The following is a 23073-nucleotide window of genomic DNA, read 5'->3' on the forward strand; positions in this document are numbered from 1 at the left end:
GAAGCCAAGGCTGCTGTTTCAGGTCTGTCTTGCATTTAAACTGGAATATTAATTTTACAAGTAGAAAAAGCTCTCCTGGACATAAAAGTTTGGCTGACAGAAAAAAATCCATAACCTGTGGGCTCTGGATGAAACGGCTGGGCCTCTGGGGGGCATCTTCCGGGCTGCAAAAAGGGCTAGGCTGCTCGAAAAAGTACTTGAAACAAACAAAACAGTGACTCTAAAACGTACCCATATGTCACGTTAATACAGAAAAATACCGTCTGTAATTAGTTACAAGCTTTAGAGAATAAAATCTAATTTACCTGTCAAAGAAAAAGGCTGACTGCCCCCACCCCAGACTGCTATGGGGTGGGGGATGTGGCTGGCAGGCCCTTTCCCTCCCCCCAGCCCCAACCTTTCTCCTCCCACCCCCTTTATTTGTGAAGACTGAAAAAAAAAAAAAGAGAGAGAAAAAAGAAAAGTTGGAAAAATCCTCTAAAGACACACAGTGTTCCAAGCACAATCAGGCCACTAATTACTGTTAAGCTCGAGCCCCTTTTTGTGTTCTGAGGGGGGCTTCAGTGTGTAGCAACCACTTGGGTCTTTTCATGAGTCCGGGCTAACTCCTGAATAGCAGATTTTTTTTTCCTCTTCTTTACAACATTTGCCGCCTGCCTTTCTTTTCCTTCATCTTCATATTCACCTCTCCTTTTTTTTTTTTTTTTTTTGGTGCTTTTTTTCTTTCTCTCTCTCTTTTTTGCTTTTTTGCTTTTCTGATAGCATTTTTCTTCTGGCTGTTGTGTTTTAAGTCTCTAAATGAAACTTGACTGCCCCCATGGCCGGCTGGAGAAGCACAAAGGCCTCCCATTCCACTGGCTACAGTAACGCCATTGTGTGTCCTAACAATGCACTAATTGGCGGTGACAATTGTGGAGTTGGGAGGAAGAGGGGGGCCGCTCTTTTCCAATCAGTGGGCCACCGAAATAAAAGGAGAGGAGGAAAAGGAGGAGGAGGAGGAGGGTGGGAGGCCCAGGTTCCTGATGGAGAGAGTGGGATAGACCCACAGAGGGGGTGCGGTACTGGGGTGTTTGCTGGGCTTTCTACATTAATAATAAAAATGAAGGAGAAAATAATTTTGAGGGGAAAAACCATGAACTTTGCTGTAGAGAACATCAGGGCCCTGGTGCTGAGGATGGGAAGGAGCCAAGGCAAGGTGTGGTGAGCGCCCATCCAGGACGGCTCTGTGGGAAGGGAAACCCAAGGGAAAGCCAACTTCCAGGTCCAACAGTCCGTGTTTCTGGAAACCAATGGGAAAGTGGGAGAGGCTGTGGAGAGAAAAGGCTCTGAGGAAAACTCCCGGCCCACCTGACAGGATGGTAGAAAGGTGGGCACTGAGTTGGTGCATGGTGAATCCCCATTTCAACCACATTTCTCAGTGAGGGGAGGAGGAATCCAGAAAGGGAGGAAGCAATTAGACCTGTGGTGTGGTGCATTAGACCTTCAGAAGGTCCAGGAGCCCCAGAAGGTGATTCTGACCTTTAAAATGGCCTTAAAGGGGATTGGGCAGGATGGTGGACAAGAACAATATGGCAGCCAAATAATGCTGCTAGGGTTCTCAGCGTCACCAGAGAATACGCAAGAAATGTCATCTGGAAACTGCAGGGCCCTCAGAGCCACCGGGAGCCAGCCTATGTCCCTCTTCACATGGAATGACCCACCTTCTCAGACCAACTTCAAATGTGCCCTCTCCCGGAAGCTTTTCCTGGCCAGGTGAGAGTGACCCACCCCTTCTTTCGTGCCCTCCCAGCTAGCAGGACCTGACATCTACTCCTCCCTTCCTGTGGGCCAGGCCTGGTGCTTCATGCCTTGTGTGCATTATGTCACTGAAATCTCACAACAGCCCCACACTATCCCCACAGAGAAGGCAAATGGGGAAACAGGCATAAAATGTAATTATGTCTGGGATTTCCTTTGTGATGTTTTTTCAAAAAAGTAAAAGAAAAACAAGAGTAGGTAAAACAAAGCAGGCACAAATCTAGTAATCCTCATTAGAAACACCCTGTGGTGGGCTGCTTGGAGGCCCTGGGGACGGACTGGTTTGGGGGCAGTTTGGGCGGGGCTGGCTCTCTGTCGCACCACATGTTGACACGTGTTTACTAGAAGCATTGGCACTTGGCAAGGTCTGTCAGCCACTGCCTGCCCTCTGCTTTGCCCTTTCAGCTGGTGTGGAATTGAATGTGCATGAGTGGGATTTTCTTCCCGAGACATCTGTCATCAGGCGTCTTCTCTGGGCACTGGGGCTGCCATTGGTTGCTCCCTGAGTTGCCTCACTCCTGGGAGGCAGTGAAAACGCCATTTGGGGAGGTTGACCCAGTTTAGAATTCAAATTTGCTTTTCTGCCTGTGCAATTGGAATTATTTCCTCTGCAAAAGGCTTGAATCTCAGAGCCAAATACCTCTGGCTGGGCTTGGGCATGCGTGCGATGATCCTAATGGAGAAAGCTTCTGGTTTATTTTCCTAACAGTGTGCACCTTGTGATATCCTCGGAACCTGACATTATTAAGAGTGTGTTATCATAATACAGCCTGGAAGCTAAGGCAATTTGGATGTCCTTGGGCCCAAAATTAATATGTGCTTTGTATAGTCTTGTAATGTGGAAGGCAATTTTCCGTAACAGTGAGAGATGTTCCTTTATATGTTTGAGATAATTTAGTTCAATGTTCATTTGAAAAAATTACTGTGCTAATAGCAGTTCTTCAGCTTCAGTACAAAAGATCATACTGGGAGGACATGGAAGTCACTGAAAGTGATTCTCCCATCAGTCTGTCTGGGAGCGTCTGGACAAAAGCTAGAGGAATTTCCCCTAGACCGACAGCTGCCTGAGGTTGTATGGCAGGATCCAAAATAGGGTATGAACTCATGAACTGTAGCTGATTTGCTTAAAACCAATAGCCCTTAATGGAGGAATATGAAATGAAGGTGGAGTAGTGAATTTCCCTATTGTTCAGGTAAATTGGAAGTCAGTGCACATAAATCAAAATTTCTGTCTGCTCAGCTATGGGAACAATTTGTTTTTCCTGCTAGACTTTCCTACCCAGGGTATGAAGAAATGGATGCAAACAGGGGTGAATGAACTGTATCTTTCTGCTGGGTATGTTTAGCTTCAGGCTTCCTGGGTATTACGTACCAGGGGCCTTTGTTCTCCTGGGGGAGGAATCCTCTACACCAATCAGAATCCAATATAATAATAAAAATAAATTGAAAACTTTTTTTTTCCTAATCAAAAATGTAGTTTCTATTGCTGCTGCTTTAGAACAAGTTCCAGGTAAGACCCTGGTGAACCCAAGTTCATTTCCCATTAGTTTCCTGCCCCTTAGCACTTCTAGCTTCTTATGGTGATTCTGAGTAAATTCATTGCTGCTGTGGGTAGCCGCATGTGGGAAGCATTGTGGGCATGGAGGAGAGCATGTCTTTTCTAAGACTGAACCCTAGGGAAGGTGTCTCATCAGTGAGGAATACTTGTCATCATTACAGTTGTTGACTTCCTAAAGGGAGCTAAGGGTGGGAACTCTTTCCACGTTTTCCATTCACCTGTAACTGGCAGGTGAGGTTGAAAATCATAGTTTATTAGGTGCCTGGATTTGGAATGGCTCCAGTCCATTTTCAAGTCTAGTTCTTCTACTGAACCAAGGCAAATCTGGACACAGCTGAAGGTTTCTTGAACTTCCAAGGCCTTTCTGGGCAAGACACGTCTCACTGATTTTCCATTTTAAATACCACTCTTCCAGAATGATGAGGTTCATGTTCATTGGTTGGGCTTGAACTAGGAATGGACTCTCATATGCATGCATTTGAGGACAATAACAGCATAACCAGGAGGAATGAAAAATGAAAGGGCAAGTACAAGGCTTTCTTTGTAGGCCAGCTTACTCACCTGTGGCCATGACCTGGCCACCTCTATTCACCAGGCTGTCTGGCAGTGGTATATGCTGATAAATAAGAGGCTAACCACACCCTGGAAGAAAATAAAGGGGATATAAAGGCAAGGTTTCATGAAAACGATTGTAGTCTGTGGACAGCAGGTTCCAAAGTACTGTTTTGTGTCTGCTGGGAAGAAGGGAGGCAACAGCTGTTAGCTGGAGGGCAACCAGAGCCACTCAGTCCCTCCACATCCCTTTGACATCCTTCTTTCTGTGGACCACCAGGACGCCAAGCCAACATTTATTTCAAGGCAACTTGCTTCACTTAATCTAGTGATTCTGAACTTTCAGAACACAAGGGAATCACCCAGACGGCTTTTAAGAAATACAAATACCCAGACCCCATCCAGGGAGATTCCAGTTCAATTGTCTGTGATAGGGTCCTGACATTTTGCTTTTGTTTTTGTGTTTCTAATGTGGGAACCACTGATTCAAGCCACCATCTTGAGCCATCATCAAAGGGCAGGTGATGGTGGGGGACACAATTATGGGTGATTCAAATCATCATCTCCTGAGGGTGGGAAGAGATGAACAGGACGATGTCTCTTTTCACCCTTCTGAAAACAACTTTGCCTATCTTCTTTTTATAACGCCAAAACTTCCTGGAGTTACCCAGCTCCCCCAGTTTACTACAGCTGGGGCAGAGCTAATCTATCCTGTGATTCAAATGAAGCCGGACTCTGACTATATTGTGTGTCTGGTTTGCTTCAGTGAAACATTAACTCATTTCTTTTTACCATAAATTGTGGCAGGTTTCTTGGGAGGATGAAGTCCAGTTGTTCCTTGGATAGCCTGGGTGTGAGCCCCGCGCAGTTTCCGGAAGGTGGAGGAGGCATGAACTTGTTTAGGTGTGTCTTGGGGCGTGAGGCTTAGGGTTCACCTTTGGTAAATCTTTAACCAGAAGTACCTTTTCTAGTCTTTTCAATGTCTTTCTTTGAGAAAGTGAGCTTAAGTGGTGCTTTTGGAAGGTTCTCTGTGGACAGTTGTTGCATCCCATGGTCTTTTTGGTGGAAGGTCAAGGGCCAGCCCAGGCAAGGCAGTGTAGATATTTCCAATCATTTCTCAACTCCCAGAGGGCTCTCTCTCACATAAACACCTACTCTTTACTTTTCACTCTTTGCTCCCAAAATAGGCTCTGCAGAAAGGACTGGCACCTTTGCCTGGTGGCCGCCTGCCTGGCACTTGTCCATCTAATTTGGAGAGTGCACAGGTAAGAGGAAACCAGGGCAAGAAGGTTTGAGGATGAGCTTTGGCAGGAAGGACATTCCATACCTGAGCTTTGGCAGGTTTATCTCAGAACTGAAAGAAATCACGCCCTGACTGGGCAAATAAGGCCCATAAAACTACATCTGTGTTAGAAAAAAAAGTTACACTCTATTTTTCATAAACATAGGAAGGGCTGATAAGAATACTGTAGGTTGATGAATTTAGAAAAAAAAAATCTACCTGTGAAACTAAGATATTTTACAGTCCTAGTAGCTCAGTTTCAGTCAAGCTCAAACTTTGACTTTGAATTAACCTCAGGGGCTCATCACGGGCTTTCGCCATCTTCACAGAAACAGTATCTTAGTGACGTTGTTGGGAGAAGGTACATTCTGCATTGTTTATTGAGGGAAAGACAATTTTATACATTAGGAACTGGTGCACTTAAATTATATGACAGATGACCATAAAAACCAGGGGGTCTTGTCAACAATACAAACTTCATTTTATATTATTACAGTAACTGATATTTTAAAAAATGATGTAAACAGAAATATGGATAAGTTATGCCAAAACAGAAATGACACATACATAAGTTAGCATGTTAGTTATTCCAAATCGCTCAACACAGAGTGATAAAATAGCCCAAATCCCAAATTTTAGTCAATTCTGTAGTACATGAGCAGAAATAAGGGAAAACGACACAGATCTGTCCCGGGAGTGAAATAACAGGTTATGCAGAAGTCTTCTGCATCTCTGTGTTCACTGCTCTTCATTTGCAACCTAAGCATTTTCCCTCTGTTTACCGTTCCTTAAAGACAGATTTTTTTTCTTCCTTAAATTTTCTACAGTAGGCTATTGGTTATTCACAATGAAATCCGAATAGGTGATCAGAATCAGAACCAAGGCCTCCGGAAGTGAAAGCCTAATTTAATACATCAGTGAATTGCCTACACCGAAATGTGTTTTATCACACTTCATCCAAGGGGCATCCTATTTCCCACTTGGAAAACAGGTGACACAATAAACAAAATTTTTATATGGTAAAGGAAAAAGAAATCCTTATTTTGTGTAATTTCTTAAGCTGAAAAAGGCTAACTTTATTGACTTTACAGATTCAAATCTGGATATCTGGTTTAACTTCTCTACCTATTGGCCTTGGTGATATCATGACATTCCCCTGAGTTTGGCTAATGAAAGCAAGCAAGCAAACAAAAAGAGTGATTTAAAAAAACAGCATAAAACCAAGTTAAAACATGATACGGTTTGCATCTTTTGTATTTCCTGGCAAAAGTGTCAATGGAGCTAAGAAGCCAATGTTTCTGCCATTTCACTTTAACGATGTGTTTCCCACCGGCATCCTTGTTTTACTTATAAGGTTAAGGCACCAGGTTAAACAAAGGTGAAAGGTCTGACATGCATATGGAATATGCAGACTCCAAGTGATCTATATAAAGAACAGCCAGTAGGGAAGAAGTAGTGATCCATGTTTAGGCGAAGGGTCCTGCAGGCTTCAAGTGGGCCAGGCAGACTAGACTAGAAGTACTAGGCAGTTCTGTAAGGCACTCCTATGGGGAAAAGAAACGAATGCGCTGGCCAGTGTGGAGGAGGAGCCACAGGCCCCAGTTGTCCACCAGCCGGGCTACTAGCCATGAGGCCTGAATCTGGGCTAGGGCTCAGGGTGACAAGCAAGGCAGGTCAAGGGAAGGGGAGGGAGGCTGGTCTGCAGCTCTACGGCCAGTAGTAGGGAAGCTTCACGGTGCTAAGAGTGGCTATAGGCGCCTGAATCTTCTACCTGACAACAACTGGCGTCACTCCAGACCTTTCTAACAAGATGGCTTCTCTTTCCACAGGGAGGAACCAAAGCAGAACAGCAGTTGTCTTTTCCCTTGAGTTGAACAGGAGCTTAACAATGCCTTCCATCACACCGGAGGCCACTTTATGAGGAAAGTGCCACATAACATGATCCTTTGGAACCCATTTTCAATAGAACCTCTGACCACCACAGGTGTGCTTCAGAGGGTATTCCACACATTTCTTTTGACTTTTACCTAGAGTTTAACAATGACTTGGATTTTATCTGTTAAAGTAAAATCTCACTAAAACACCAAACCCCACTAAAACACACTAAAGGAAAACCATCAAGTTAGAGATTTTTGACTACAATGAAATTAGAATTGTCCCCCAATAAGAAAGCTGCTGGGCACTGGGACTTACCTGTCAAAACACTGTCCCCACATGATAGAAATCTACATTTCTCTGCTTAGATTAACTGAGCAGGGCTTACTCAGCCATTACTGGGTTCAACCTAGAGCAATTAGTTCTGCTAGACTCAGGGTGGGAAGAATGGTACAAGGCGCATACATGAAGCTCCTAATGCCCAAGTACCAAGGAAAGGAAAACAGAGTATGTCTAACGACTCAATTCATGCCAAGAGGGGAGGTGTTCATTTTTTTCAGTCTTGTCTCACATTCTCTACTTTTTTACATTAACTTCGAGGAAGAAAAGTAGTGAGACAGAAAAACTCAAGAAATAAAGGGGGGGAAATTGCATCTCTCTTTATTGGGAGAAGTAAAAATATAAACTGAAATAAAATAACCTTTGTGTTGACTCCAGGCAGTATTAGAATCAGGAGGTAAAGGTTTACTTCACTATCTAGTTATGTTGATAAAGTGCGCCCGCTCCATGGAGATGAATGATTCTGCCCAAACATGAACAGCAGCATCAGCTTTACCCTAAATTAGGAGCAGAATGCATCTTGGCTTCCCCAGATAATGCTCCCTTTGCAGAAAGTGTTCAGTGTGGCATCACACTGCTCCCACCCTGATACGGTAATTTAGATACGGCCTTTCCTGGCCAGTGGGTTCAGAACAAACCCATAGGTTTGGAAGCCAAGCGTTTTCAGGGAGGCACAGGAAGAAACTATCCAATGTCAATGAGTGTGCACATATGCAGAGACAAAAACAGAGGCCAGACCCCACCCAAGGGAACTCCCTCCAGCTTAGCAAAGGCTGCCTGCGACAGCTAGAGTGATATAAACACCTCGGTTCTCACAGCAGCCGGAATGAAATCATGGCACAGCCCCTTTGCAGGAGTCTGAAGGATATCACTGAGTTAGTTGGAAGCCACAAATCCCAAGTGCTAGCAATACTCCCTTTTTGGTGGAGGCCTGGTCTAGAACAATCAAAGAGCGATTACCCTCAGTTAATCAAATATTAAAGATCCTAAAATGATTACCCTTTAGCACTGCAGACACGAAAATGATTATCATGCAGGCCCCTGAAAAGGCATTGAAGCAAAGTGGGAAGAGCAGTGTTTACTGGGTTTTCACATAAAGGGACTTTCAAATTTAAGAAAAAGCAGCTCTGGAAAGAACACGGCTTGCATTCCAGTTGACTGATTTTTAAGTACGTGTGGCCTTCCTACAGCGCTGCAAACTGAGGTCTATTTTAGGAACTGGCTCCTCTACGGCAGGGTTAGGTGCCAACATTTTGCCAGGATTGGACTGTCTCACACATGAGTTTCTGGCACTGTGAGCAGGGAGTCCCTCAAGTGATACACCAGGAAATGGGCCTTTCATGTCAAAAGAGGTTCCCCTGAATTGGCTGCCAGCTCTAGGAGATTAATTGACCATTTTCTCATGTGCTTTATGTGCAGGATATTTAATATGGGATGAAAAACGGAACATGAGGGAAACCAGGTATTAGCCTGGTTTTACGGAGGTGGTAATCCACAGATTTGCTTTTGTTTCGACAGTTTCTAAGCAGTGGAACAATTACCTAACTGTGCACCAAGTAATTTGTTAGGGTTGAAAACAGTGAGGGCCTTCATGTGCTCAAAGGCATTCTGGGCTGAAAACAGCAATTTTGAATTTTCATGGCAAACCCAGCTCCAAAGCTGGCTCCGTTCTGTCCTATCGGATTTTGGTGGTGGTGGCTGAGAGTGTTGCGCAGGCCTGCGGCCGGCACCAACCAGGCTGTCAGGGATATACACAAAAGAGAGAAAGCAGAAGCTGCTGGGATACAGTTCCAGTTCTGGGTAGCTGATCATGATAGCACACCTAACACTTCCCCTTCTGAAAATAAGCAGAAAATGATCTGAGTGGAAAGTTCTCCATAGAAGTCCACAGGGACTGCCAGTATTTAGCAGGGCCCTTGAAATGGGCACTGGCGGCAACAAAGGCTTTTAGAACAGTGATCCAGAATTTCACCCTAACTCTCGGGAGGTCTGACCCTGGGTGCCCGTGAGGTGGGCCAGGAAATTCTGTACACAGAGCAAGCATCCTAGAAAGGAAGGAGACAGCCTTGTACTCAGGTCTCCAAATGCAGTGTGCTAGGGATGGCCTCGCTGACAGTTGGAATCACAGGTACATCAATTATAGCGAAGTCAGAAGTAAGCTACAGTGACAGAGAGCAGGGGGTGAGGGAAAAGGCACTTTGCCATAGGGGCACACCTGTTTTATAATACGCAGATCTGTAATTCTCTTGTGAAAGATCCTGTTCTGCCATCTACTTTGAGGCTGAAAAATATAAATACTGTATTTCACGAAGGGGAGGAGGAAAGAGGAGATGACCGAGTTTGTTTGCCAAGCGCTAGTTTGAGATTTTCCACCCCTTTTCTTCTGTGTGCAACGTTCTCTACAACTAGAGTGGGGGGAAAATTAACCTGTTTTTTCAAGAGTAAAAAGCAGCGTGAGGTGTCTCATGAATGGGACCTTAGCCTCTTAATAAGTTTTCATGCCTTGGTTACAGCTACTGTATAATCAGAAAATAAATGCATGTGTGGTACTGAGCTATTAAGTGGAAATGTGTGGTCTGGGGCCAACGGAACTGGCATGTGTTGAGAGGTAAAATGCTTACACCTGCCTGCACAAAAGTCAGTCCAAAATGTCACGTCTCTAAATGGACGGAAGTATCATGAGTGGGATGTGGAAGGAGCAAGGCATGGGTGGGCGGGGGCAGGGGGAGAGCAATGGGGTTAAGTGTGCCATGGAGTCTGTGAGCCACTGATTCTCTGGATCCTAACAGCAGCGAAACTACTGAACCATGAAGGCAGTGGAGGCATCCGCTGAGTGGAAACACACAGAGTCTTCTCATATATTCTATTGAGCGTTGTTTCAATATAAGCTTATTTCTCTGTTCTGGAAAGAGTTAAGGTGGAAGCAATGGGAGCCATGATTTCCAGTGCCATTCTCTCTGCCATTTCCATCATAGTGATCCCTACGCTGGCTCTTAAAAGGGCACTACAAGGGGGAGAACCCTATCCTGCCATATGGCTAAGCAATTTGTTATATTTCTTATTCCTATGATATTATTTTTACACTTTGTGTTTTATTTTAAGGTGGCAATTATATATGTGTACATATATTTATTTAAACAGTATTAGATTTAATTCATTACTTATATTTGTAAGTTTGGTATTTTCTTAATAGTCTAAAGTTGGTATTTTGAAGTTCCAGGTTACTCTGATTTTTTAAAAAAACAATTAAAAATATGAAAGTAGGAAATGAAATTACAGTAGAAATGGTTAAATTGACAAACGTCAAAATGAAAGTGCAATGAAGAACAATGAGAAATAAAGCATTTAAAATGAATAGGTAGGCGATGCCTACACAAGATTCTGTGAAAAGAAATTATAAGATCATCTCTTGGATGTATGTACTATATAATCTTCCTAGTCTACAAACCGATGTATTTAACAACAATCCTAGGAAATTTCCTCAGGCCAGCACCATTAAAAAAAAAAAATCATAAATATCACCCATGAAACCCCTGGAAAACTGCTCATAAGACAGCCATGTTTACAACCTGGCAAATATGGTGGAGTGTTGTATCATTAGGCGGAGCTGGGATTCGTACCAGAAAATAGAGCAACAGCATGCTGTAACTCGTCACAGAGGTCTCTTCTTTTCTCAAGGAAAAAATGTTTTCTGACATTAACTTCAAAACCTGAATTAGCTTTCCTGATAAATTACGAGTGCGTGCTTCCTGTCAGACGGAGCTTGCACTCCTGGTCACCAAGCCGATCGGCTCAGTGTAGGTGATCCCACCTCTCTTGAAAAAACTGAGGTGAGAGAGCCAGGGACACCAGGTCCTGGAAGGATCCAAAAGTCATTCCTGTATTTTGAAGATTTTCTTATGCGACAGATGGTGATGGGTGCTTGCCTCAGTTACCTCATCCTCTGTGAAGGCTAAAAATAAATAACAAAAATAACACGGGAGGAATGCTTCCTCCTGTGTCCTGTGTAATAAAATGGCCCGAGAGCCAAAAAAAAAAAAAAGAAAAAAAAAAAAAGAAAAAGACAGTCTGAATCATAAAGCATTGTGTGTAAACCACGTTTTGCTTGGGAGCTAGCAGCTGAAATTCACAGCTAAATGTAACTCAGCTATTGGTATTTTTATGAGCCACAGAACCTCCATGGACCTTTTAGACATTGACTTTACGGAACATACGTACAGGTGTGTGTGTGTGTGTACATATATATATATATATATATAAATATATATATCTATATCTAGCTGAAGATGAGACATCCTCTTCTTCCAAAGGGGTCTAACTGGCTAGTTAGGAAGCCACTGGGGCTGATGGATCACTGAGAGGTCAATCCCTGGCCTTGGGCTCCTGCCGCGTCAGGTGTTCTGGTAGGACAGCTCAAACATGTTGCAAGCCTCCTCCAGGCTCTCATCCATGTTCAGCCTCCGCCAGAATGACTTCTGTTTCTTCTGCAGCTCTCGGCGGACACACCTTGGGCAGGGGACAGACTTTTCTTTGCACTCGGAATGGAAAACGGCTCCACAACTTTCACACCTGTAAAAGCCAACCAGGTATATGATGAGCAAGGTTGAAATGAGCAAGACACAAATGCCTGAAGTCCAGTGGCCTCTGTGCAGCTCTGGACACATTTTATTGCAGACAACCCTGACGCTGGGAAGTGGAATGACTCATAGAAATGAGCTCTTCCCTTTTCCAAATGTTCAAGGTTCAATTTCACTTGAAAAACTTTTTATTTATTTATTTTTTTTATTCCCTGATTAGAACTAGCTGGGGAAGAGACTTTCAGCTTACTGGTGGGACGGAGCCAGCAGTCAACTAACAACTCTGTGATCCTGGTGACACTGGACAGAGCTCTAGAAGCGCTGTGTCAGTTTCCTCTCCAGAGAAAAAGAAGGGTGTTAGTAATTCTAGGGTGAAATGACAGAAAATGAGGGTGAAGGGCCTCCCCAACTGAAAACACTCTGAATACCAGTGACAACCCCAGTGTTACAGCTATGAAAACTCAGCTTTCCACTTCAGTTAACATGAGCTAAGTGGTTCCATTAACTCCATGCCTTTATTTGACAATATGGAAAGGTAGATGACACATTTTCATTTTCTGAATTCTATCCTGTGGTCTATGGTTCTTCTGAGTTTTTGTTTGTTTGTTTGTTTGTTTGTTTGTTTACAAATTCGGGAACCCTTCCACCCTTTTAAGTCTACCTTTATAACACAAGTGGGAACACTAAAGCATGAGAGTGAGTTAGAGAATATATATATATATTTAAAACACACAGTTACTGTATTTTATAAGAGGAGACATTCCAGGTGGATGACTAGTTTGTTGTTTGTCTTGGTGAAAGCCTGCACAGGAGTCTAACTGGCTTGTTTTTATGGCAAAGTCTTTAATAGTGAGTAACCGACAAGCACAACCATAGCTGCTTCAGTGGGTAGCTTGCCAGTGTGGATTACTTTCTCATCCTTCCACACATAAGCGACAAGCCACTATTACCTTGTCCCTGAAGCCCAGGGAATTGGGCCCATGTGGTTTTATTCACCCAACAACATTCAGGGAGGGGCCAGGCCCAGACTGGGTGAAAAAATGGCTGTGGCTACAAGGGCCCAGCCTTATGTTTCTTTTGCTTTTCTTATAGTATCCTGAGTTTCGTTACTGGCATAGGATGGTCTTTGGAGCACCATTCCTTGGCCTGCCACTGACTTACCCCTGGCACCATCCAGGAGTTCAGAAAGTCAAAGGAGGAACTTCCCACCCACGCTTGTATCCAGGAGAGAAGGCAGTCACTTGGAGGGAGTGACACTGGAGAGAGAGGTGGCTGTATTTATCAGCTGAGAGATGGAAAAAGACAGAAGCTTCTACACTTAGCAGTCTCTACTCCCAGCTCAGCTCTCTGGGCAGAGAGAGTAAAACATGGTGGTTAGGAGAGCAAGCAAAGTGAGATAGCTGACTTCAAATCCCACCGTTAAGTCACACTCTGACTATATAACTGCTAGGGACTGAATTGTGCCTCCCTCTGCCTCAATTCCTATGGTGAAGCCCTACCCCTCAGTGTCACTGTAGTTGGAGATAGTGTCTTTAGGAAGTAATGAAGGTTAAACGAATTCACAAGGGTGGGCCCTGATCTGATAGGATTAGTGTCCTTTTAAGAAGGGACAGCAGAGCGCTCAGAGGAAAGGCTGTGCAAGGACTATAGCAAGGTGGCCATCTACCAGCCAGGAAGAGAGCTCGCACCAGAAACCAAGCTCTATTGGACCTTGATCTGGGACTTCCAGCCTCCAGAATTGTGAGAAATAAATACCTGTTGTTAGGCCACGCCTTCTGTGGTGTTTTGCATGACAGCCTGAGCAGACTAAGACAATGACCTTGATTGAGGAAGCTACCTCCCCAAGCTGAGCTTCAGTTACCATATCTGCTATGTGGAGTTTCCATGACCACGTACCTCTCAGAGGTGTTGTGAGGTTCAAATGAAGTAATGAATAAAGCACTTAGCACAGTTCCTGGCACACAGTAAGTGCTGAATAATACAGATAAGACTGCTCCTTCCTGAAAAGCAGCTGCCTGCTGCCTTTCTGTGTCTTCATTTCAACTTGACTTCTCCTATGTCACCTCAGTGACCATCTTGATCAACACCCTGATTTCAAAGATAAGAAAACTGAGATTCTAAGAGGGCCAGTGCTTATCTCTTGAGGACACTGTGAGTTAAAGACAGAGCTGTGACTAGAACCCAGGACTCCTAGCCACCCAGCCAAGGCTCTAACTGAGGCCTGGTCAGCTGAGCGAGAGCAGTGTGCCGTCGGGTAGGGAAACGCTGGGCTTTGAGTCCGAATACTTGTGTTCAAATCAGTAATCTTTCTCTGAGTGACACTGAGCAAGTCATTTACTTTCTTGATACTCTGGTTTCTTCATTTATAAAAGGCTGCCCGCAGCGATCTCCTTCCTCCTCACTGGTGTCGGTGAGACTGAAATGGGGGAATGCAAGAGGAAGGACCATTCAAATGGCAGGTGCTCTGAGGAGCAGCTGAGTGTGACGCCACCTCTCATGGTGACTCCAGTACCTGTCTTCTTGACACTGGCACTATACTGGCCGGGGTGGGTGACATGCTGGATCATCTCTAGCATCTCCCTGCCCCAGCCCCTTCCTCCTTCCAGGGTAATGAAGGTCAGACAGAGGTCTGCCTAGAGCCGCTCTCCTCTGGGCTGGCTCCTCCCCAGTGGCAGTGGCTTTGTCCCCACTGGGTCATACCTTTGTAACCTCCTGTCACTGAAGTGACACTAATGGTAACTTTATCAAATAAATTTCCTCCTTCCTGCCCCCTTTGCTCTGCTGAGTTAGTGATTTATACACCTAGGGATGTTGCCCTAGGGCAGTGATTGATAAGGAGGAAACCCTGGGTTCCTTCAGTGCCATGGCCTTATCTCTGCTGATACCACCCCCCCACCCCCACCTGGTGGTAGAGGTTGAGTCTTATCGAATATTTCTGGTGCCACAAACACCCACAGGGTGATGGAGGGACCAAGTACACCTGCTCTTTCTAGTCAAAGGTCAGTAACTGAAAAAAAAAGAAAGTGAGATAAAAAATTAATGATTTCAAAATAGAACCAAGTCCTGTTTTCTAACAATTTGTAACCCAGCAGGCATCTTTTGAACTGTGTAATGGATAGACTGATCAATGACCTTCCCAAATTCAGAGACTATTGTTAATTTCCCCCCTGATTTTTTCTTCTTTAAAGGAAAAGAATAAGGGCAGGAAGACTACGGAGGAAGAGAAACTGTTCTCTAACTTAAATTTTGTGGCGCTCTGTCATACAAATGTAAGGTACAAGAACAAGAAAAATGAAATATTTGCATTAAAAATGCAATACGTAGGCATATTCCTCTTTGAGAATCGGACTGGATTAAAGTCCTTTGAGAATAGAACTTCATTAAAAAGGACCTTTCATTTTAAAAAGTCACTGGCTCCTTAGTATTTACAGAATGTCCTGACTGCATTTAAAATATGATTTAACACAACTTTTCAGGAATATGTCTTTTACATAAGACAAATCTAGTGTAATCATCTGTGCAGAAAATTGCAACAGATAATGAAAGAGAAATGTCCCTCGGTGCTCCCGAGTGGTAAATCAAAGGAAAGTCAGCACCTTCGTTCCTAAGTCACCCAGTCCCAGCCATCAGCAGGTGCCCTGCTTTTGGTGGCTGCTGCACCACAGAGAACAAAGACCTGTGTCCTCCCTTTCCAGTGTGGCTGAGAATGTGACTGCAGGGAGACATACTGGTTACAGACCACAGCCACCCTATAGGTTTTTCCATTTTTTTCCCCCCCTGAAAACATCCATTTCTTTACTTAAGCGAAGGACCTCAACCTCACACGACTGACATTTTGGGCTGGATGGTTCTTTGTGGTGGGGAGGCTGTGCTGTGCGTGGTGGGATGTTTAGCAGCATCCCTGGCCTCTGCCCACTGATGCTAGGACCACCCATCCTCCAGTACCCCCATTGGTGATGACCAACAATGTCTGTAGACACGGCCAAAGGTCCAAATGTCCCCAGGGGGTGGTCATCCCGGTGGAGAACCGCTGACCTAACCTATCTGGGGAAGGCATCAGCTGGTCCCCAGGGAGGACTCAAGCACTGCTCCCCCCACGCTTATACTGATCAGTAAGGTCCAGCATAATATACTTATTCATATCACTTTCACAAATATATAGTTTAATACATCATTTACTTAAAATAGCTGAAACACATTAGCATTAACGATCTGCGGTTTCTGAAAATAATTTAGAACATAATTTAAGAGTCAATACCCATGACATAATTCTGTGCATTGCTCAGTAACCCTTAACTTCCTATCAGCTCACTCTGCTTTCTCAGTCCTCCCCGAGAGCCATCTTGGTGGCTGGCCCTCAGTCACACTTGTTTATCCTCTGGCTCAGAACCTCTGGGTTGTTTCTCTGTGGCACCCTTTTCTTCTTCATGCTCTGTCTAGGTCATCTAGCAAATCACAACCAAAAAGTTTTTGTATTTGTTTCACAAAATAAAGTGCTTTGATGTGACTGAAGCAGTTAGGCTTCAACAACTATTATAATGAAAGCAAGACCGGTAAATATCAACGTGGCCACTTACTGCAGAGGGGAGAGCTCGGCTAGAATGAGGATCTCTGAGTTCTTGGCCCAGGTTGGCCCTGGTATCACTGGGACGTTGGGTAAGTTCCTTCATCTCTGATCCTTGTTCTCCACAGACGAAAAAGAGAAGGTTGGAGGAGGTGGTATCTAAGGTGCCTACCAACTTGCAGATTTTGTGCAGGAGGGAAAAAGGCTACTCTGGGTTGTACCCTTCTCTTTCCAAATTTCCTTGCCCCGAGGTCTGTGGATGAATGAGTGGGAATGTAGCCTCAAACTGACAAGCTGGGGCTGGATGAGATGCGCCTTCAAGTAAAGAGCATTACTTTAAATTTTATTTATTTGCATTGATTAATCAAAAGCTATGAAATAGTTTATATGAGTTAGTACATGTAGCTCTGACTGTCAGGAATTTGGCCAAAAGGGACTGACTCTGCCCCTAGCTCATAAAATTTCCACTGAACATTAAAGATTGCTTTCTAAGCCTTCTCCTACCCTCATCAGCACCCCGTCTCCAAGAAGAAGAAGAAAACAAAGAATTGTTAAGTGTTGTGGGGCTTTTGTTTGGGGGAGGGGGTTGGCTAGAGGCAGTGGTCATTTACCACCCTGTTTGGATGTCTTTTTGTGTTTTAACCATGGAGACAGCCACACTGGAGTGAACCGAGTACCCATCAGCACTGGATACATCAGAGGATGTGGGATGAGAAAGGTGGAACTCGCATTCTGCTTTGGTGGAAGCTCCATGGGGCAATACCATCAATGATCCATGTGCCCCCTGGCAAACTGGTCCCCTTTCTTGGAACAGGGGCAGGGGACATCTCTACCATTTTGGGACAACACAAATCTCATTCTACGTCTTAGTAAAGGCACCATGGAACGAGACTCTACATTTTATAAACAGTCTTTGACCTAAAAATTAGCTTACTGACTGACCTATGGCAAGTGAGGGGGAAGTTCATAACCTACAAATATCAAAGTAAACTGCCTTAGAGATCGAACAGACACGAAGTTCTTATTAGAGTGATCAAAACCAAGAAAACCAACCTGCTGCAAACTAACAGAACTAAATATGTGCAGGGGAAAAGGTTTGCTTCTCAAATATTATGGCAAAGAAGCAAGAATTTCCGGCTGCAGACAGTTTCCTGTTCTGGAATGCTGATGATGTGAGACCAATTAGAGACAGGCTCGATGGCTTTGTCTGCGCCCTTCCAGATTCTAGCTGCACACAGGGAGGTCACAGGAAACTGCTAAAGGCCCCTGCCCCAAGTTGAGGTCACTGAAATACTTCTGCTCTGTGGATGCTGGGTCCTTCTGCTATATTTTTATTTTTGGCTCAGGCAATGACCTCAGATATTTCACTAGGATTCAAATTCAGGCTTCAGTTTGGTGGATCTCTGACAAGTGAAAGGACAGGCCCGCAGAGCAGGGCAGAGCTCTGGCTGATTTCCACATGGCAGAGCCTACAACGATTAGGGTGGGGTGCAGAAATAAGTGCACATTATTAGGCATGCGAGTGTGGTTTGGTGTGTAGCTACTATGTAAGACGCCCCATAGGACCACTACCTATTACTGGTTTTTCCAAGAAACCAAGATGATGATTTAAATCTCTCAGCTAAGGGAGGCAATTAGTGGGGCCTGGTTATTTTAATGTTTTGGTTTGGTGTTTTCTTCTGTTATTGTGTAAGTAAATGAACACAAGCAAACAACTTATAATTTGCTTCAGTAGGAAATCAGCCAATATCACATACGGTGTATACCTGCATTTGTGTGTATGTACTATGTATGTACTTACATATGTATGCTGTTTAAAATACACAGGACATGTTACTAAATATGCTAAGGTAAAATGAACTTAACATGACTTAAACAAATGATACGATCTAACAGAGTCATTCTACTGGGAATAGCAGGGTTAAAATAAAGAAACGTTAACACATAATTTCAATAAGAAACTGATTATGGTAGCTGCCGAGGGCTGAGGAGAGTCCAAGTTTCACAGCTGCCCCCTGGAGCACCACCTTCAGTCAAGCCTTGCGCCAGGATTACCAGAAATTCACACTCAATCCACACTCCCCAGATGCCCGGCTCCTCTGCAGCAAGAGAAGCAGGAGGGATGGGGAAAGAGAGCAAAAGGTCTGGAAACGTTGGGTTCCAGGACTAGCATAGCTCCTTGCAGAGCGAGAAATGGACCACATGTGGCCTATCCCATTTGGGATTGTTCATTGTATTTTTTTTTCTTTTCTTTTCCTTTTTTTGGCTTTGGATAGGGAGGTGGGGGCTTAAAAGGTATCCATATGGTTTGACTGGAATTGTATGAGACTGGAAAAGATCCAGCTCCTTTGGCCAAATGTCTGGCAGATTAAGGCGTGTATGTGCTAGCTTGTAAAGCTATTCCACTAGTTCTGGACGGTAAATGCACATACAGTACGATCAAAACTAGACATTTGAATTAGGCAGCATCTGTATGGCCCTTTGCCCTGTTTTTACATAAATTATTCTTACAGTAGCTCTCTGAGCTAAGTACATTTGGTTTTCTAGTTTTAAAAAGTCAGTATATAGACACAATGCGATGAAATAATAAAATACTGGTGGTTATCTGGTCCCAGAACTAGTAGTGAGTGATCAACTTTGGATTTGATTTCAGTCTTCTAACTTGAAATCTAGCCCTTTTCCCTGGTTACCAGCCACATGCTCCTTTAAGTTATTCAAAACATCCCCAAATACCTGCTAAGACTGAAATCTGGGAAGAACAGTTGGTATGTCCTGCAATGATCTTTTTATTTACCTCTTAATCCCCAGAGTTAATTAAGGAAGGCTTTTCCACGGACTGCACCCCACAAAGCATTTGGCTTAACACAGGTCTTGCACTTTTAGTTTGTAAACCAAGCTCAGCTAATACCTCTGACAAAAGCTTTACTTAAAATCTTGGCTGTGAAATAGAATGTAAACAAGGGTTAATTAATGCATTTGTTAATTTTGCTACTCTACTGGGGACAGTGACTCCATTACCTTTAGTGCAAATGCTTAGTAAATGCTTCTTGCTGATTTGTGGATGGTGACAAAACTTCTCAGTCATATTCTATGTAGCTGTATAAAACCATAATAGATTTGACCTGAATGCAATATCGTTTGGGGGATAGGAAAAAAACTGATATTGCTGACACTTCTAAGTGTTTTTATTTAAATATATTTTTTTATCTTATTGTTCACTTGGCAGGTCATATAATTCTCAACTACAAATGTCCATCTCTTTTGGGAATTACTTTAGGAAAATCTTACTTATTATTAGAGAAAGTAAAAGAACTGCAGGAGGATTCAAAAATTTTCTACAGTTTCTGGGGAAAGTTAGAATGTAATTATAGCCATAGAGGATCACAACTACTAAGAGCAATGGCTTTCTGTAAGAACTTCTAAGGTGGTTCAAAAAACGTAAGAGTCCAAGAGATGTTTCAAAATGTCTTGCTACATCTAAGACAAAGGAAGTGAACAGGAGACTATTATTAGGCTAAAGCAGATTAAAAAAAAACCAATAATCTTGAATAATCTTGGCTTCTATATGGATTCCATTGATTCACCGGTTTACCTTTTTTATGCAAAACTGAAACATGTACATGTCAAGTTTTGATGTAAGCTTCTTTAAGAGAAATAATAATTTATAAGGATTTACTTCTATTTAACATATTGTATTTCAGTTCCTCAAAGGACTAAGACACTTAATGGAGCCAAAACAAAAATAAATTTTCAAGCATGCGTACGTTAGAAAAATGCAAAAGTTCAGAAGGTAAACCAAATCTAGTTTTATGGGGAGCCTCATTAGTTGCTTAGGAATAAGTTAGCGATGTAAATTTAGAAAGAGAAAGGCATTCAAATAAAAGACCCAAAGTGTTTCCTCATAACTTCAGACTGTTCCCCATTTGTTTCCTTTCACCAATACAATTCTCTTAACAAGAGGCTATTACACAATTTTCTAATACTCAGTGTGTTCTAAGCCCATGGCTCCCAAAGTATGGTCCGTGGACCAGCCAAACCAGCATCACCAGGGAATTTGTTAGAAATGCAAATTATCGGGTCCCAGCCCAGACTTACTGAATCATAAACTCTAGGGTGGGGCCCAGCAATCTGTGTTTTAACAAGCCCTCCAGAGAATCTTATGAACATAAAAGTTTGAAAACCACTGTGCTAGGTCAATCATTTCCAAAGAGAGCAGGGCTAATATTAGACAGAGCTATTCTAAATATTTAAAACAAAAATAAGGACTTTGCAAAATGAAATTAGGAAGTGATATTAACTACTGTTTTCATATAGGGCTTTACATTTCAGAGCTATTATTTTCTCCAAGCTAATAGGTAAATCTCATTTTATTTAATTACACACACTATGTCATGGTTCATTGCATTTATTGTCCATATTTTTTCAATAAATTAGTTTATGTCCCTGCCTGTTTTATATTGACTTTTACTTGCTGATTTTTAAATATTTTTTATATTCAGGAAATTAATGCTTTGTCAGGTATTGAAAATACTTCTCCAAGTTTACTGTTTACGTTTGTCTTTACCTATAGAATTTTAATCATTTAACATGTTAAAAATGTTTTTAAAAGAGTTTTGCTTCCATGGCTTCTGGGTTTCTGTCAAGCTTAGAAAGACTTTCCCGACTTTAAGATTATAAAAATATTCACCCATTTTTTTCTTGTAGTACTTTATGGGTTTAATTTTTTTTCATTAAAATATTTGATCCATCTGGAATTTATCGTGATGTAAGGAGCATGGTAAAATCTAGCATTACTTTTCCTTCTACAAATGGCTATCTAGTTCCCAGTTCCTTCTATAGAATGATCCATATTTAATTTCACTCATTTGCTGTACCACCTTTATCATGGACTAAATTCCCATATTATTTGGGTCTACTTCTGTACTTTCTGAAATCGTGTTCTACTGATCTGTCTGTTCCTATGCCAACTGTATACTATGTATTTTATAATACATTTTTATGTCTGGTAGAAAGTGTCCTTTCATGTAAACAAGTTTAGAGGTCAAATTCTATACTGAATATACTAAAAAAGTTTACTGCTGCCCAATTTAATGTTAAATGAAAAAATTCGAAATGTATATAATCGATCAACTAAAAAATTACATTATAATTTTATTTATAAGGTTTACTTAAAATGAGATGCACTTGTATAAATATCTCAAGTGGTCAAGGACTAATCCTAGCTTTCGATATTTGACTTTTTGAAACACAGATTTTTTTTTTCATCTTCGTATACTGATAAAGGTATTGTACAAATTTGGTGGGTTAAACTAACAGACTGTTTACATGTTTATAAAATTAGGAAACATGGTTCAACTGTTTAATGTATAAATGTTTAGTAATTAAAATTAGCCTACTTTTTATAAACCAAGCAGGTACTGTCTTAGAAAAAATATTGCAATGATGCTTAAAACTTGGTATATATTAACACTGAATGATGGAAGAAGATGTGAACAACAATGCATGTTGTAGCAGCCCCTTTCATTTAGTGACACATTCTTTAGAATTTTTGTTTCCCATCTGCATATTATTAAAAGTTGGGTGGAATGGATAATCACAGTAATAAAAACAGTTATGCTGTGTACACAAGCAATAGACATGCAAGACACCCGGAAGTTACTGAAAATTTTCTTTCTTTCAACACTATGTATATTTATAACATACAGGAAGGAATACGGGGTGAGGCTAGATGGTAGTATATCAGCAAAGGAAACTGAAAGGCAACAACACAGTTGCTCACTGGGGGGATCCCAGGGGAGCCTTTAGCTGAGGTCTGGTTAGCCGTGTGCTGTGCTAACTAGTAATTAGCCTCTTCTCTTTTATTGTGTCTGGATGGTGGCCTGGGCAAGCTTTCTAGAACCCACAGTGAGAAAAACTGAGGTAAGAAACTTTCAGGTGGAGAAGAAGGATTAAGTACTGCTCTTAGGTACTTTCTAAGGTTCTTCCTCTGATTAGGTCTCTGTCTTTTAAACAGTATACCTTAAGAATGCTCTCAGGGAAGCCAGAGGAAAGGAGAAGTCCTCTGTCTTGCTTGCTGCTTTGATATCCACGTCATTTCTGTCCCTGAATCCCTGGGCTGGTGCCTCTCTCAGGCACTGATGAAAACCTTCCTCCTGGCTCAGGTGTCTTCACGCTTCACTCCCCCACTATTGCACCCTGCCCTGTTCCTCCACTCCGCCTTCCCCACTGCCAGTGAAACTTTGCTTGTCTCTTTTCGTTCTCAACTCGGAAATTTTTCTTTCACATCATTGATGTAACTGCTTTCCAGCTAAGTCTTTCAATTTAAATTTCTTTTCTCTACACCCTCAAGGATTCTCTTTCTAGGAATACAGTGTTAACACGCCTCTTAAAGAAAGGTTTTAAGATCCTTCAACCGCCCAACTCTCATGGCCAAAATAGATCTTTCAGTTTAAGTTAAATCAATTCAAGTGAGTGGCTTCCAGTGTTTTCAGGGCAGTCTTTAGAAAGCATCAACCATCACCGGAAGTAG

The 23073-nt window shown here is 42.6% G+C and overlaps 1 protein-coding gene and 1 long non-coding RNA gene across 5 annotated transcripts in view; one reads left to right on the top strand and one right to left on the bottom strand.

Annotated features, from left to right (window-relative positions):
• LOC109445100 (uncharacterized) overlaps nt 1-23073 on the top strand; it is an 85129-nt gene that overhangs the window by 38578 nt on the left and 23478 nt on the right. The gene's annotated exons all lie outside the window — the stretch shown is intronic.
• The window catches only part of PLEKHM3 (pleckstrin homology domain containing M3), a 169053-nt gene continuing 151517 nt past the window's right edge, over nt 5538-23073 (bottom strand). For 2 of the 3 annotated variants that reach the window (XM_019726927.2, XM_019726928.2), the window contains exon 8: nt 5538-11972. In XM_019726927.2, the coding sequence (XP_019582486.2) occupies nt 11795-11972 (178 nt within the window). In that variant the 3' untranslated portion in view covers nt 5538-11794. The remainder of the gene's footprint in view (nt 11973-23073) is intronic. The other variant, XM_074312178.1, reaches the window with a different exon arrangement.

Source organism: Rhinolophus sinicus, linkage group LG01, assembly GCF_036562045.2.
Source record: "Rhinolophus sinicus isolate RSC01 linkage group LG01, ASM3656204v1, whole genome shotgun sequence".
In the NCBI taxonomy this organism is placed as follows: Eukaryota; Metazoa; Chordata; class Mammalia; order Chiroptera; family Rhinolophidae; genus Rhinolophus; species Rhinolophus sinicus.